Source organism: Oncorhynchus keta, chromosome 10 (assembly GCF_023373465.1).
Source record: "Oncorhynchus keta strain PuntledgeMale-10-30-2019 chromosome 10, Oket_V2, whole genome shotgun sequence".
Classification (NCBI taxonomy): domain Eukaryota; kingdom Metazoa; phylum Chordata; class Actinopteri; order Salmoniformes; family Salmonidae; genus Oncorhynchus; species Oncorhynchus keta.
The window spans coordinates 382,501-400,882 of NC_068430.1; the positions used below are offsets into that span (position 1 = coordinate 382,501).

Sequence of the window (18,382 nt, forward strand, 5' to 3'; positions counted from 1 at the left end):
ATGGAGCCAGTAGGGTAGGGAGCCAGTAGTGTAGGGAGCCAGTAGTGTATGGAGCCAGTAGGGTAGGGAGCCAGTAGGGTAGGGAGCCAGTAGTGTATGGAGCCAGTAGGGTAGGGAGCCAGTATTGTAGGGAGCCAGTAGTGTATGGAGCCAGTAGGGTAGGGAGCCAGTAGTGTAGGGAGCCAGTAGGGTAGGGAGCCAGTAGGGTAGGGAGCCAGTATTTTAGGGAGCCAGTAGGGTAGGGAGCCAGTAGGGTAGGGAGCCAGTAGGGTAGTTAGCCAGTAGTGTAGGGAGCCAGTAGGGTAGGGAGCCAGTCGTGTAGGGAGCCAGTAGGGTAGGGAGCCAGTATTGTAGGGAGCCAGTAGTGTAGGGAGCCAGTAGGGTAGGGAGCCAGTAGGGTAGGGAGCCAGTAGTGTAGGGAGCCAGTAGGGTAGGGAACCTGTAGTGTAGGGAGCCAGTAGGGTAGGGAGCCAGTAGGGTAGGGAGCCAGTAGTGTAGGGAGCCAGTAGTGTAGGGAGCCAGTAGGGTAGGGAGCCAGTAGGGTAGGGAGCCAGTAGGGTAGGGAGCCAGTAGTGTAGGGAGCCAGTAGGGTAGGGAGCCAGTAGTGTAGGGAGCCAGTAGGGTAGGGAGCCAGTAGGGTAGGGAGCCAGTATTTTAGGGAGCCAGTAGTGTAGGGAGCCAGTAGGGTAGGGAGCCAGTAGGGTAGGGAGCCAGTAGTGGCAGGGAGCCAGTAGTGTAGGAGCCAGTAGGGTAGGGAGCCAGTAGTGTAGGGCCAGTAGGGTAGGGAGCCAGTAGTGTAGGGAGCCAGTAGGGTAGGGAGCCAGTATTTTAGGGTAGCCAGTAGTGTAGGGAGCCAGTAGTGTAGGGAGCCAGTAGGGTAGGGAGCCAGTAGGGTAGGGAGCCAGTAGTGTAGGGAGCCAGTAGTGTAGGGAGCCAGTAGTGTAGGGAGCCAGTAGGGTAGGGAGCCAGTAGTGTAGGGAGCCAGTAGTGTAGGGAGCCAGTAGGGTAGGGAGCCAGTAGGTTAGGGAGCCAGTAGGGTAGGGAGCCAGTAGGGTAGGGAGCCAGTAGGGTAGGGAGCCAGTAGGTTAGGGAGCCAGTAGGGTAGGGAGCCAGTAGGTTAGGGAGCCAGTAGGTTAGGGAGCCAGTAGGGTAGGGAGCCAGTAGTGTAGGGAGCCAGTAGGGTATGACATAATAAAGCCCGTTCTCACATTGCAGACACAGGACCCATTCCCTGATATTCCATCCATGCAGGTTCCGTGCCAGTTACAGGTTCTCCCATTCCAGCTAGGACAGGCTGCAGAAACACATTTACAGTACCAGCAAATAACATGAAACAGACAGCTTTAGACGACTACTGCAACCATATTCCCTTTATGTTTCAGTGGCTACATGACATATCATAAAGTACGATAGAAAATCCCCTCTCAGCCCTTCCTCTCTGTCTCCCCCTCTACATTCCATCACTGTCCATAAAACAACATAAGACCTTCTATTAGGGTATGGTACTCACACAGACACAGAGGACCCCAGAAGTCTGCGCAGCATTTGGGCATGGTGACGGTCCTCTCACATTGGTGGTTACAGCCGTTCAACGCCACCCGTTGCCCTGCGATGGTTACTGAGTACTGGCAACCATCTTGGCCCATGTTGGTATCCATGGACTGGGTGGTGTACTTCTTGAAGCCCCTGGGACACAGCTGAGTCTGGGAGGCAGCACACGACGTACAGGGGGTAGTGGTCTGGTCGGCTCCGGTCTCATCACAACGGTTCATAGAGCTCTGCTGCAATACAGTAACACAGTGATCACTTCCTCCCAATTCCTCCAGGGTAATATGGACATAGATATTTTGTTGTATGTATTTGTTATGATTCACTGTTGTCATATTTTGGAACCCACTTGGCTCTGGTCAAAAGAGGTGCACTGTATAGGGTACTTCTTGGGACACATACCTGAGTCAATACTTACAGTTTATTCGGAAAGTATTCAGACCCCTTGACTTTTTCCACATTTTGTTATGTTACAGCTTTATCCTAAAATGTATTACAATTGTTTTTCTTAAATAAAAAAAAACAGGTTTATCAAATTTACACAAGTATTCAGACCCTTTGCTATGAGACTCGAAATTGAGCTCAGGTGCATCTTGTTTCTATTGATCATCCTTGAGATGTTTCTACAACTTGATTGGAGTCCACCTGTGGTAAATTCAATTGATTGGACATGATTTGGAAACGCACACACCTGTCTATATAAAGGTGTCACAGTTGACATGTCAGAGCAAAAACCAAGACACGGGTCGAAGGAATTGTCCATAGAGCTCTGAGACAGGATTGTGTTGAGGCACAGATCTGGGGAATGGTACCAAAATCCTTCTGCAGCATTGAAGGTTCACAAGAACACAGTGGCCTCCATCATTCTGAAATGGAAGAGGAACTGGAGAAATTGGGGGGAGAAGGACCTTGGTCAGGGAGGTGATCAAGATCCCAATGGTCACTCTGACAGAGCTCCAGAGTTTCTCTGTGGAGATGGGAGAACCTTCCAGAAGGACAACCATCTCTGCAGAACTCCACCAATCAGACCTTTATGGTAGAGTGGCCAGATGGAAGCCACTCATCAGTAAAAGCCACATGACAGGACTCTTGGAGTTTGCCAAAAGGCACCTAAAGGACTCTGACCATGAGAAACAAGATTCTCTGGTCTGTTGAAACCAAGGTTGAACTCATTGCCCTGAATGCCAAGCATCACGTCTGGAGGAAACCTGGCACCTTTCCTTACGGTGAAGCATGGTGGTGGCAGCATCATGCTGTTTGGATGATTGTCAGCGGCAGGGACTGGAAGACTAGTCAGGATCGAGGTAAGGATGAACAGAGCAAAGTACAGAGAGATCCTTGATGAAAACCTGCTTCAGAGCGCTCAGGAACTCAGACTAGGGTGAAGGTTCACCTTCCAACAGGACGACGACCCTAAGCACACAGCCAAGACAATTCAGGTGTAACGGGTGTCGTCGTCGGATGAGGAGGAATCGGACCAAAGCGCAGCGCGGTAAGTGTTCATGACTTTTATTTAACTGAACACTGAAACAAAAAGAACAAAGTGCAAAGGGAAACCGAAACAGTCCTGTCAGGGACAGGTGGTAGAGCATGGCGCTTGTAACGCCAGGGTAGTGGGTTCGATTGTAAGTCGCTTTGGATAAAAGCGTCTGCTAAATGGCATATATTATTATATTATTATTATTATTATTATTATATTAGGTACTAAACACTAAACAGTCCTGTCAGGTACTAAACACTAAACAGTCCTGTCAGGTACTAAACACTAAACAGTCCTGTCTGGTACTAAACACTAAACAGTCCTGTCAGGTACTAAACACTAAACAGTCCTGTCAGGTACTAAACACTAAACAGTCCTGTCAGGTACTAAACACTAAACAGTCCTGTCTGGTACTAAACACTAAACAGTCCTGTCAGGTACTAAACACTAAACAGTCCTGTCAGGTACTAAACACTAAACAGTCCTGTCTGGTACTAAACACTAAACAGTCCTGTCAGGTACTAAACACTAAACAGTCCTGTCAGGTACTAAACACTAAACAGTCCTGTCGGGTACTAAACACTAAACAGTCCTGTCAGGTACTAAACACTAAACAGTCCTGTCGGGTACTAAACACTAAACAGTCCTGTCAGGTACTAAACACTCCTGTCAAACAGTCCTGTCGGGTACTAAACACTAAACAGTCCTGTCAGGTACTAAACACTAAACAGTCCTGTCAGGTACTAAACACTAAACAGTCCTGTCAGGTACTAAACACTAAACAGTCCTGTCAGGTACTAAACACTAAACAGTCCTGTCAGGTACTAAACACTAAACAGTCCTGTCAGGTACTAAACAAACAGTAAACAGTCCTGTCAGGTACTAAACACTAAACAGTCCTGTCAGGTACTAAACACTAAACAGTCCTGTCAGGTACTAAACACTAAACAGTCCTGTCAGGTACTAAACACTAAACAGTCCTGTCAGGTACTAAACACTAAACAGTCCTGTCAGGTACTAAACACTAAACAGTCCTGTCAGGTACTAAACACTAAACAGTCCTGTCAGGTACTAAACACTAAACAGTCCTGTCAGGTACTAAACACTAAACAGTCCTGTCAGGTACTAAACACTAAACAGTCCTGTCAGGTACTAAACACTAAACAGTCCTGTCAGGTACTAAACACTAAACAGTCCTGTCAGGTACTAAACACTAAACAGTCCTGTCAGGTACTAAACACTAAACAGTCCTGTCAGGTACTAAACACTAAACAGTCCTGTCAGGTACTAAACACTAAACAGTCCTGTCAGGTACTAAACACTAAACAGTCCTGTCAGGTACTAAACAGTCCTGTCAGGTACTAAACACTAAACAGTCCTGTCAGGTACTAAACAGTCCTGTCAGGTACTAAACACTAAACAGTCCTGTCAGGTACTAAACACTAAACAGTCCTGTCAGGTAATAAACACTAAACAGTCCTGTCAGGTACTAAACACTAAACAGAAAACAACTACCCACAAAACACTGGTGGGAAAAGGGTACCGAAGTACGGTTCCCAATCAGAGACAACGAGAGTCATCTGTCCCTGATAGAGAACCATACCCGGCCGAAACAAAGAAATACAAAACATAGAAAACTGAACATAGAATGCCCACCCAAATCGAACCCTGACCAAACCAAAATAGAGACATAAAAAGCTCTCTAAGGTCAGGGCGTGACATCAGGAGTGGCTTCGGGACAGGTCTCTAAATGTCCGTGAGTGGCCCAGCCAGAGCCCGGCCTTGAACGCGATCAAACATCTCTGGAGACATGAAAATAGCTGTGCAGCAACGCTTCCCATCCAACCTGACAGAGCTTGAGAGGATCTGCAGAGAAGAATGGGAGAAACTCCCCAAATACAGGTGTGCCAAGCTTGTAGCGTCATACCCAAGAAGACTCGAGGCTGTAATCGCTGCCAAAAGTGATGAAAGAATAATTAAAACCTGTTTTTGCTTTCTCATTACATTTACATTTAAGTCATTTAGCAGATGCTCTTATCCAGAGCGACTTACAAATTGGTGCATTCACCTTATGACATCCAGTGGAACAGTCACTTTACATTACGGGGTATTGTGTGAAGATTGATATTTAATCAATTGTAGAATGACGCTGTAACGTAAAAAATATTGGAAAAGGGGTCTGAATACTTTCAGAATGCACTGTACGTAAAATACCTAACACTAAATCTGTAGCATACTGAATAAAACCCCTTAACCACAGTACCTAAGTATGCTAAATCTACAGCACTAAATCTAAAGCACTAAATCTACAGTACTAAATCTACAGTACTAAATCTACAGCACTAAATCTACAGCACTAAATCTACAGTACTAAATCTATAGCACTAAATCTACAGTACTGAACCTACAGCACTAAATCTACAGTACTAAATCTACAGCACTAAATCTACAGCACTAAATCTACAGCACTAAATCTACAGCACTAAATCTAAAGCACTAAATCTACAGTACTAAATCTACAGTACTAAATCTACAGCACTAAATCTACAGCACTAAATCTACAGTACTAAATCTATAGCACTAAATCTACAGTACTAAATCTACAGCACTAAATCTACAGTACTAAATCTACAGCACTTAATCTACAGTACTAAATCTACAGCACTAAATCTACAGCACTAAATCTACAGCACTAAATCTACAGCACTAAATCTACAGCACTAAATCTACAGCACTAAATCTAAAGCACTAAATCTACAGTACTAAATCTACAGTACTAAATCTACAGCACTAAATCTACAGCACTAAATCTACAGTACTAAATCTATAGCACTAAATCTACAGTACTAAATCTACAGCACTAAATATACAGTACTAAATCTACAGCACTTAATCTAAAGTACTAAATCTACAGCACTAAATCTACAGCACTAAATCTACAGCACTAAATCTACAGCACTAAATCTAAAGCACTAAATCTACAGTACTAAATCTACAGCACTAAATCTACAGTACTAAATCTACAGTACTAAATTGTCCTTATCCTGCTTTGTATTTACCTGCTGGCTCCTCCCACCTGACCTGTAGCATAGTGAATAACTACCTGCAGGCTCTATAGACCTTTCCTGTAACATACTGAACAACTAACTGCAGGCTCTATAGACCTTTCCTGTAGCATACTGAACAACTAACTGCAGGCTCCACACACCTGTCCTGTAGCATACTGAACAACTAACTGCAGGCTCTATACACCTGTCCTGTAGCATACTGAACAACTAACTGCAGGCTCTATACACCTGACAACACTACATTAGACAACACTATAATATACAACACTACATTAGACAACACTACATTAGACAACACTACATTAGACAACACTATAATATACAACACTACATTAGACAACACTACATTAGCCAACACTACATTAGACAACACTATAATATACAACACTACATTAGACAACACTACATTAGACAACACTACATTAGACAACACTATAATATACAACACTACATTAGACAACACTACATTAGACAACACTACATTAGACAACACTATAATATACAACACTACATTAGACAACACTATAATATACAACACTACATTAGACAACACTATAATATACAACACTACATTAGACAACACTATAATATACAACACTACATTAGACAACACTACATTAGACAACACTACATTAGTCAACACTACATTAGCCAACATTACATTAGACAACACTACATTAGACAACACTACATTAGACAACACTATAATATACAACACTACATTAGCCAACACTACATTAGACAACACTACATTAGACAACACTACATTAGACAACACTATAATATACAACACTACATTAGTCAACACTACATTAGTCAACACTACATTAGACAACACTACATTAGTCAACACTACATTAGTCAACACTACATTAGTCAACACTACATTAGTCAACACTACATTAGTCAACACTACATTAGCCAACACTACATTAGACAACACTACATTAGACAACACTATAATATACAACACTATAATATACAACACTACATTAGCCAACACTACATTAGACAACACTACATTAGTCAACACTATAATATACAACACTATAATATACAACACTATAATATACAATACTACATTAGACAACACTACATTAGACAACACTATAATATACAACACTACATTAGACAACACTACATTAGACAACACTATAATATACAACACTACATTAGACAACACTATAATATACAACACTATAATATACAACACTACATTAGACAACACTACATTAGACAACACTATAATATACAACACTACATTAGACAACACTATAATATACAACACTATAATATACAACACTACATTAGACAACACTACATTAGACAACACTATAATATACAACACTACATTAGACAACACTATAATATACAACACTACATTAGACAACACTATAATATACAACACTACATTAGACAACACTATAATATACAACACTACATTAGACACCACTATAATATACAACACTACATTAGACAACACTACATTAGACAACACTACATTAGTCAACACTACATTAGCCAACACTACATTAGACAACACTACATTAGACAACACTACATTAGACAACACTATAATATACAACACTACATTAGCCAACACTACATTAGACAACACTACATTAGACAACACTACATTAGACAACACTATAATATACAACACTACATTAGTCAACACTACATTAGTCAACACTACATTAGACAACACTACATTAGTCAACACTACATTAGTCAACACTACATTAGTCAACACTACATTAGTCAACACTACATTAGTCAACACTACATTAGTCAACACTACATTAGCCAACACTACATTAGACAACACTACATTAGACAACAATATAATATACAACACTATAATATACAACACTACATTAGCCAACACTACATTAGACAACACTACATTAGTCAACACTATAATATACAACACTATAATATACAACACTATAATATACAATACTACATTAGACAACACTACATTAGACAACACTACATTAGTCAACACTATAATATACAACACTACATTAGACAACACTACATTAGACAACACTATAATAGACAACACTATAATATACAACACTACATTAGACAACACTACATTAGACAACACTACATTAGTCAACACTATAATATACAACACTACATTAGACAACACTACATTAGACAACACTATAATATACAACACTACATTATACAACACTACATTAGTCAACACTACATTAGTCAACACTACATTAGACAACACTACATTAGTCAACACTACATTAGTCAACACTACATTAGTCAACACTACATTAGTCAACACTACATTAGTCAACACTACATTAGTCAACACTACATTAGACAACACTACATTAGACAACACTATAATATACAACACTATAATATACAACACTACATTAGCCAACACTACATTAGTCAAAACTACATTAGACAACACTATAATATACAACACTACATTAGACAACACTACATTATACAACACTATAATATACAACACTACATTATACAACACTATAATATACAACACTACATTAGACAACACTACATTAGACAACACTATAATATACAACACTACATTAGACAACACTACATTATACAACACTATAATATACAACACTACATTATACAACACTACATTAGTCAACACTACATTAGTCAACACTATAATATACAACACTATAATATACAACACTATAATATACAACACTACATTAGACAACACTACATTAGTCAACACTACATTAGTCAACACTATAATATACAACACTATAATATACAACACTACATTAGTCAACACTACATTAGTCAACACTACATTATACAACACTACATTAGACAACACTACATTAGACAACACTACATTAGTCAACACTATAATATACAACACTACATTAGACAACACTACATTATACAACACTATAATATACAACACTACATTATACAACACTACATTAGTCAACACTACATTAGTCAACACTATAATATACAACACTATAATATACAACACTATAATATACAACACTACATTAGACAACACTACATTAGTCAACACTACATTAGTCAACACTATAATATACAACACTATAATATACAACACTACATTAGTCAACACTACATTAGACAACACTACATTAGACAACACTACATTATACAACACTATAATATACAACACTACATTATACAACACTATAATATACAACACTACATTAGACAACACTACATTAGACAACACTATAATATACAACACTATAATATACAACACTACATTAGTCAACACTACATTAGTCAACACTATAATATACAACACTACATTAGACAACACTATAATATACAACACTACATTAGACAACACTACATTAGTCAACACTACATTAGACAACACTATAATATACAACACTACATTAGACAACACTACATTAGTCAACACTACATTAGTCAACACTACATTAGTCAACACTACATTAGACAACACTACATTAGTCAACACTACATTAGTCAACACTATAATATACAACACTATAATATACAACACTACATTAGTCAACACTACATTAGTCAACACTACATTAGACAACACTATAATATACAACACTACATTAGACAACACTACATTAGTCAACACTACATTAGTCAACACTACATTAGTCAACACTACATTAGACAACACTACATTAGTCAACACTACATTAGACAACACTACATTAGTCAACACTATAATATACAACACTACATTAGACAACACTACATTAGACAACACTATAATATACAACACTACATTAGACAACACTATAATATACAACACTACATTAGACAACACTATAATATACAACACTACATTAGACAACACTATAATATACAACACTACATTAGACAACACTACATTAGACAACACTACATTAGTCAACACTACATTAGCCAACACTACATTAGACAACACTACATTAGACAACACTACATTAGACAACAGTATAATATACAACACTACATTAGACAACACTACATTAGTCAACACTACATTAGTCAACACTACATTAGTCAACACTACATTAGTCAACACTACATTAGTCAACACTACATTAGCCAACACTACATTAGACAACACTACATTAGACAACACTATAATATACAATACTACATTAGACAACACTACATTAGACAACACTATAATAGACAACACTATAATATACAACACTACATTAGACAACACTACATTAGACAACACTACATTAGTCAACACTATAATATACAACACTACATTAGACAACACTACATTAGTCAACACTACATTAGTCAACACTACATTAGTCAACACTACATTAGTCAACACTACATTAGTCAACACTACATTAGTCAACACTACATTAGCCAACACTACATTAGACAACACTACATTAGACAACACTATAATATACAACACTATAATATACAACACTACATTAGCCAACACTACATTAGACAACACTACATTAGTCAACACTATAATATACAACACTATAATATACAACACTATAATATACAATACTACATTAGACAACACTACATTAGACAACACTACATTAGTCAACACTATAATATACAACACTACATTAGTCAACACTATAATATACAACACTACATTAGTCAACACTACATTAGACAACACTACATTAGACAACACTATAATATACAACACTACATTAGACAACACTATAATATACAACACTACATTAGACAACACTACATTAGACAACACTATAATATACAACACTACATTATACAACACTACATTATACAACACTACATTAGACAACACTACATTAGACAACACTACATTAGTCAACACTATAATATACAACACTACATTAGACAACACTACATTAGACAACACTATAATATACAACACTACATTATACAACACTACATTATACAACACTACATTAGACAACACTACATTAGTCAACACTATAATATACAACACTACATTAGACAACACTACATTATACAACACTATAATATACAACACTACATTATACAACACTACATTAGTCAACACTATAATATACAACACTATAATATACAACACTATAATATACAACACTACATTAGACAACACTACTTTAGTCAACACTACATTAGTCAACACTATAATATACAACACTATAATATACAACACTACATTAGTCAACACTACATTAGTCAACACTACATTAGACAACACTACATTAGACAACACTATAATATACAACACTACATTAGACAACACTATAATATACAACACTACATTAGACAACTCTACATTAGACAACACTATAATATACAACACTATAATATACAACACTACATTAGTCAACACTACATTAGTCAACACTATAATATACAACACTACATTAGACAACACTATAATATACAACACTACATTAGACAACACTACATTAGTCAACACTACATTAGACAACACTATAATATACAACACTACATTAGACAACACTACATTAGTCAACACTACATTAGTCAACACTACATTAGTCAACACTACATTAGACAACACTACATTAGTCAACACTACATTAGTCAACACTATAATATACAACACTATAATATACAACACTACATTAGTCAACACTACATTAGTCAACACTACATTAGACAACACTATAATATACAACACTACATTAGACAACACTATAATATACAACACTACATTAGACAACACTACATTAGACAACACTATAATATACAACACTATAATATACAACACTACATTAGACAACACTATAATATACAACACTACATTAGACAACACTACATTAGTCAACACTATAATATACAATACTACATTAGACAACACTACATTAGTCAACACTACATTAGTCAACACTACATTAGACAACACTATAATATACAACACTACATTAGACAACACTATAATATACAATACTACATTAGACAACACTACATTAGTCAACACTACATTAGTCAACACTACATTAGACAACACTATAATATACAATACTACATTAGACAACACTACATTAGTCAACACTATAATATACAATACTACATTAGACAACACTACATTAGTCAACACTACATTAGTCAACACTACATTAGACAACACTATAATATACAACACTATAATATACAACACTACATTAGACAACACTACATTATACAACACTATAATATACAACACTATAATATACAACACTACATTAGTCAACACTACATTAGACAACACTATAATATACACCACTACATTAGTCAACACTACATTAGTCAACACTATAATATACAACACTATAATATACAACACTACATTAGACAACACTACATTAGACAACACTATAATATACAACACTACATTAGTCAACACTACATTAGTCAACACTACATTAGTCAACACTACATTAGTCAACACTACATTAGTCAACTCTACATAAGACAACACTACATTAGTCAACACTACATTAGTCAACACTACATTAGTCAACACTACATTAGACAACACTACATTAGTCAACACTATAATATACAACACTACATTAGTCAACACTACATTAGTCAACACTACATTAGTCAACACTATAATATACAACACTACATTAGTCAACACTACATTAGTCAACTCTACATAAGACAACACTACATTAGTCAACTCTACATAAGACAACATTACAAAACACACTACTGACAGACCACACTGAAACAATTCCCCTATCGATTCAGTGACACTAGGTCTACGACCCCAGACGGTAACCCTTCTCCCGGACAGTGTATCACTCAGTTCTGGTCCCGTGAACTACCCTGGGGTGCCATTTAAAGACACAACCTATGTGATCTAAAACCAAAGAGAAACATGTCTTACCCCTCCGCTGTTAAACTTAATGCTCTCAAAGACTACTCCAAGGAGAGGAGGTAACATCGAGATCCTACTACCACAAAGACTACTCCAAGGAGAGGAGGTAACATCGAGATCCTACTACCACAAAGACTACTCCAAGGAGAGGAGGTAACATCGAGATCCTACTACCACAAAGACTACTCCAAGGAGAGGAGGTAACATCGAGATCCTACTACCACAAAGACTACTCCAAGGAGAGGAGGTAACATCGAGATCCTACTACCACAAAGACTACTCCAAGGAGAGGAGGTAACATCGAGATCCTACTACCACAAAGACTACTCCAAGGAGAGGAGGTAACATCGAGATCCTACTACCACAAAGACTCCTCCAAGGAGAGGAGGTAACATCGAGATCCTACTACCACAAAGACTACCTCCAAGGAGAGGAGGTAACATCGAGATCCTACTACCACAAAGACTACTCCAAGGAGAGGAGGTAACATCGAGATCCTACTACCACAAAGACTACCTCCAAGGAGAGGAGGTAACATCGAGATCCTACTACCACAAAGACTACCTCCAAGGAGAGGAGGTAACATCGAGATCCTACTACCACAAAGACTCCTCCAAGGAGAGGAGGTAACATCGAGATCCTACTACCACAAAGACTCCTCCAAGGAGAGGAGGTAACATCGAGATCCTACTACCACAAAGACTACCTCCAAGGAGAGGAGGTAACATCGAGATCCTACTACCACAAAGACTACTCCAAGGAGAGGAGGTAACATCGAGATCCTACTACCACAAAGACTACTCCAAGGAGAGGAGGTAACATCGAGATCCTACTACCACAAAGACTACTCCAAGGAGAGGAGGTAACATCGAGATCCTACTACCACAAAGACTCCTCCAAGGAGAGGAGGTAACATCGAGATCCTACTACCACAAAGGGAGGCTTTCCTGATATCCTTCTCTAAAACATTGACCCCCCCTAATGGTCTGAGTATAGACTTTGATATCAGGTGTTTCTTATGAACAATTCTCTCTTTTATAAATGGATATGTTGTTTCTACAGCGTTTCAGAGTACACCGGATATGTTGATGAAGATTACATGGTCCTTCTGTAGCTCAGTTGGTAGAGCATGGCGCTTGTAACGCCAGGGTAGTGGGTTCGATTCCTGGGACCACCCATACGTAGAATGTATGCACACATGACTGTAAGTCGCTTTGGATAAAAGCGTCTGCTAAATGGCATATATTATTATTATTATTATTATATTATTATTATTATTATTATATATTATTATTATTATTATTATTATTATTATTATTATATATTATTATTATTATATATTATTATTATTATTATTATTATTATTATTATTATTATATATTATTATTATTATTATTATTATTATTATTATTATTATTATTATATTATTATTATTATTATTATTATATTATTATTATTATTATTATTATTATATTATTATTATTATATTATTATATTATTATTATTATATTATTATTATTATTATTATTATAATAATATTATTATTATTATTATTATTATTATTATTATATTATTATTATTATATTATTATTATTATTATTATATTAAAACAAATTGAAGGAAATAGGAAGCAACATATATGTGATATTGAATCAAACAATAACGTATGTTGATGCTAATAGTATGTACAATATTCAATAACGTATGTTGATGCTAATAGTATGTACAATATTCAATAACGTATGTTGATGCTAATAGTATGTACAATATTCAATAACGTATGTTGATGCTAATAGTATGTACAATATTCAATAACGTATGTTGATGCTAATAGTATGTACAATATTCAATAACGTATGTTGATGCTATGCTAATGTTGATGCTAATAGTATGTACAATATTCAATAACGTATGTTGATGCTAATAGTATGTACAATATTCAATAACGTATGTTGATGCTAATAGTATGTACAATATTCAATAACGTATGTTGATGCTAATAGTATGTACAATATTCAATAACGTATGTTGATGCTAATAGTATGTACAATATTCAATAACGTATGTTGATGCTAATAGTATGTACAATATTCAATAACGTATGTTGATGCTAATAGTATGTACAATATTCAATAACGTATGTTGATGCTAATAGTATGTACAATATTCAATAACGTATGTTGATGCTAATAGTATGTACAATATTCAATAACGTATGTTGATGCTAATAGTATGTACAATATTCAATAACGTATGTTGATGCTAATAGTATGTACAATATTCAATAACGTATGTTGATGCTAATAGTATGTACAATATTCAATAACGTATGTTGATGCTAATAGTATGTACAATATTCAATAACGTATGTTGATGCTAATAGTATGTACAATATTCAATAACGTATGTTGATGCTAATAGTATGTACAATATTCAAATGTGTTCCCATATGATAACAATAGCCTAATATATTCAATACGCTATAAACTACAGTTTTATTTTCACTCGATTCATTCTCATTAACTTAATGTTGATGACACACCCCTGCCTGTTGTCATTGGTTGCACTAATTGTTTTGTCTACATAACCTTGTTCAAGCATTCATGGCATTACCCTGAAGAAGGGCCAATGAGGCCGAAACGTTGGTGAATTACCCAATAAATGACATGGAGTTTATATATAGTGTGTGAATATTTAAATAAAAAAATGTTTATAGCTTATAGTTTATTCACCGTTAGTCAGCACCTCGACATAAAATATATATTTTTTTCTGGGTGTGCCAGCTCATGTGTTTAATTCCTGTTTTAATCAAAAACGAATCTAATTTAAATAATGTGAAATCTATTATTGTACGTTTTACAAGGCTGTGTAGCACTTTCAAAAATACACTTTACAAATAAAATGTATTATGTTATTATAAACGACATGACAAAAAAAGCAATGTCTTACTGCCTGTTGTAAACTACACGTCACCATGGTTCCCAGTGTCAGTAGCAGAATCAGCATGGTGGGTTCCGTTGACTGCATCATGTCGTCCAGTAGCAGTTTCTCCACAATTAGTCCTCAGTCTCACATCCAAAACAACGGGTCAATGCAGAGTCCGTGGTGTGACAGTGGGTAGGTAACACTGCCCGGTTCTATCCACATATGTGCCTCTCTAGACCGGGGTTCTGTGTCTTTCTCCTCTTCTCCCTTGACAACTGTCTCCATAAAGTGCCAAAACCTTGTAAGAAGTAGTGCAATTCAACTGTTCATTTAAAAAAAAAAAAGTGTCAGGCACCTCCTTCGCCTCCTCCCCTAGAGCTCAGCCCTCAGAGCCCTTATCTCGGATCCCCTGAGATGTTAGAGAGCAGAAACTCCCCAAATACCTTCCCAAATTCTGTATTCTACTTCCTGATGGACTGCCTGCCTGCTGTGCCAGTGTGAGTTACAGACTGCAGACTACTCCAGTCAAGTTCAATGTGCTGATTGCTGGAGAGGCAGAATGAGGGAGCTAGTTAAACTAGAACCAACCACCCACCAGCTTTAGAGTTTTAGCAGAGAGACGAAGAAGAAGATATGAGTAGATTAGCATATTGTCCAATGTACACGACGGATGTTCAACAGAAACGTATGTCTTCCGCTTTATTCCAAACCCCACCGAAAAGAGAAGAGGATTCGCTAGAGGAGCTTCAGTAGAGAGGAGTTTCAGTAGTTTCAGTAAAGAGGAGTTTCAGTAGTTTCAGTAGAGAGAGGAGTTTCAGTAGTTTCAGTAAAGAGAGGAGTTTCAGTAGAGAGAGGAGTTTCAGTAGTTTCAGTAGAGAGAGGAGTTTCAGTAGAGAGAGGAGTTTCAGTAGTTTCAGTAGAGAGAGGAGTTTCAGTAGTTTCAGTAGAGAGAGGAGTTTCAGTAGAGAGAGGAGTTTCAGTAGAGAGAGGAGTTTCAGTAGTTTCAGTAAAGAGGAGTTTCAGTAGTTTCAGTAGAGAGAGGAGTTTCAGTAGTTTCAGTAGAGAGAGGAGTTTCAGTAGTTTCAGTAGAGAGAGGAGTTTCAGTAGAGAGAGGAGTTTCAGTAGTTTCAGTAGAGAGAGGAGTTTCAGTAGTTTCAGTAGAGAGAGGAGTTTCAGTAGAGAGAGGAGTTTCAGTAGAGAGAGGAGTTTCAGTAGTTTCAGTAAAGAGGAGTTTCAGGAGTTTCAGTAGAGAGAGGAGTTTCAGTAGAGAGAGGAGTTTCAGTAGTTTCAGTAAAGAGGAGTTTCAGGAGTTTCAGTAGAGAGAGGCGTTTCAGTAGAGAGAGGAGTTTCAGTAGAGAGAGGAGTTTCAGTAGTTTCAGTAAAGAGGAGTTTCAGGAGTTTCAGTAGAGAGAGGAGTTTCAGTAGTTTCAGTAGAGAGAGGAGTTTCAGTAGTTTCAGTAGAGAGAGGAGTTTCAGTAGTTTCAGTAGAGATGAGTTTCAGTAGTTTCAGTAGAGAGAGGAGTTTCAGTAGTTTCAGTAGAGAGGAGTTTCAGCAGAAAGAGGAGTTTCAGTAGTTTCAGTAGAGAGAGGAGTTTCAGTAGTTTCAGTAGAGAGAGGAGTTTCAGTAGAGAGAGGAGTTTCAGTAGAGAGAGGAGTTTCAGTAGTTTCAGTAGAGAGAGGAGTTTCAGGAGTTTCAGTAGAGAGAGGAGTTTCAGGAGTTTCAATAAAGAGGAGTTTCAGTAGTTTCAGTAGAGAGAGGAGTTTCAGGAGTTTCAGTAGAGAGAGGAGTTTCAGGAGTTTCAGTAGAGAGAGGAGTTTCAGTAGTTTCAGTAAAGAGGAGTTTCAGGAGTTTCAGTAGAGAGAGGAGTTTCAGTAGAGAGAGGAGTTTCAGGAGTTTCAATAAAGAGGAGTTTCAGTAGTTTCAGTAGAGAGAGGAGTTTCAGGAGTTTCAGTAGGGAGAGGAGTTTCAGGAGTTTCAGTAGAGAGAGGAGTTTCAGTAGTTTCAGTAAAGAGGAGTTTCAGGAGTTTCAGTAGAGAGAGGAGTTTCAGTAGAGAGAGGAGTTTCAGTAGTTTCAGTAAAGAGGAGTTTCAGGAGTTTCAGTAGAGAGAGGAGTTTCAGTAGAGAGAGGAGTGTCAGTAGTTTCAGTAAAGAGGAGTTTCAGGAGTTTCAGTAGAGAGAGGAGTTTCAGTAGTTTCAGTAGAGAGAGGAGTTTCAGTAGTTTCAGTAGAGAGGAGTTTCAGTAGAGAGAGTTTTCAGTAGTTTCAGTAGAGATGAGTTTCAGTAGTTTCAGTAGAGAGGAGTTTCAGTAGAGGAGTTTCAGTAGAGAGGGAGTTTCAGTAGTTTCAGTAGAGAGAGGAGTTTCAGTAGTTTCAGTAGAGAGAGGAGTTTCAGTAGTTTCAGTAGAGAGGGGAGTTTCAGTAGTTTCAGTAGAGAGAGGAGTTTCAGGAGTTTCAATAGAGAGAGGAGTTTCAGTAGTTTCAGTAGAGAGAGGAGTTTCAGTAGTTTCAGTAGAGAGAGGA

General features: G+C 37.2%; 1 protein-coding gene across 3 annotated transcripts in view; it reads right to left on the minus strand.

Moving 5' to 3' along the window:
* The window catches only part of stab1 (stabilin 1), a 224,961-nt gene extending 208,652 nt beyond the window's left edge, over nt 1-16,309 (minus strand). Inside the window, exons 1-3 of one of the 3 annotated variants that reach the window (XM_052526150.1) lie at nt 15,887-16,309; nt 1,511-1,778; nt 1,209-1,294 (exon numbers count right to left, since the gene is read on the minus strand). In XM_052526150.1, the coding sequence (XP_052382110.1) occupies nt 1,209-1,294; nt 1,511-1,778; nt 15,887-15,967 (435 nt within the window). In that variant the 5' untranslated portion in view covers nt 15,968-16,309. Of the gene's footprint in view, nt 1-1,208; nt 1,295-1,510; nt 1,782-15,886 lie in introns of all 3 variants that reach the window. The other 2 variants (XM_052526149.1, XM_052526151.1) reach the window with 2 other exon arrangements.
* Nucleotides 16,310-18,382: the final 2,073 nt, after the last annotated feature.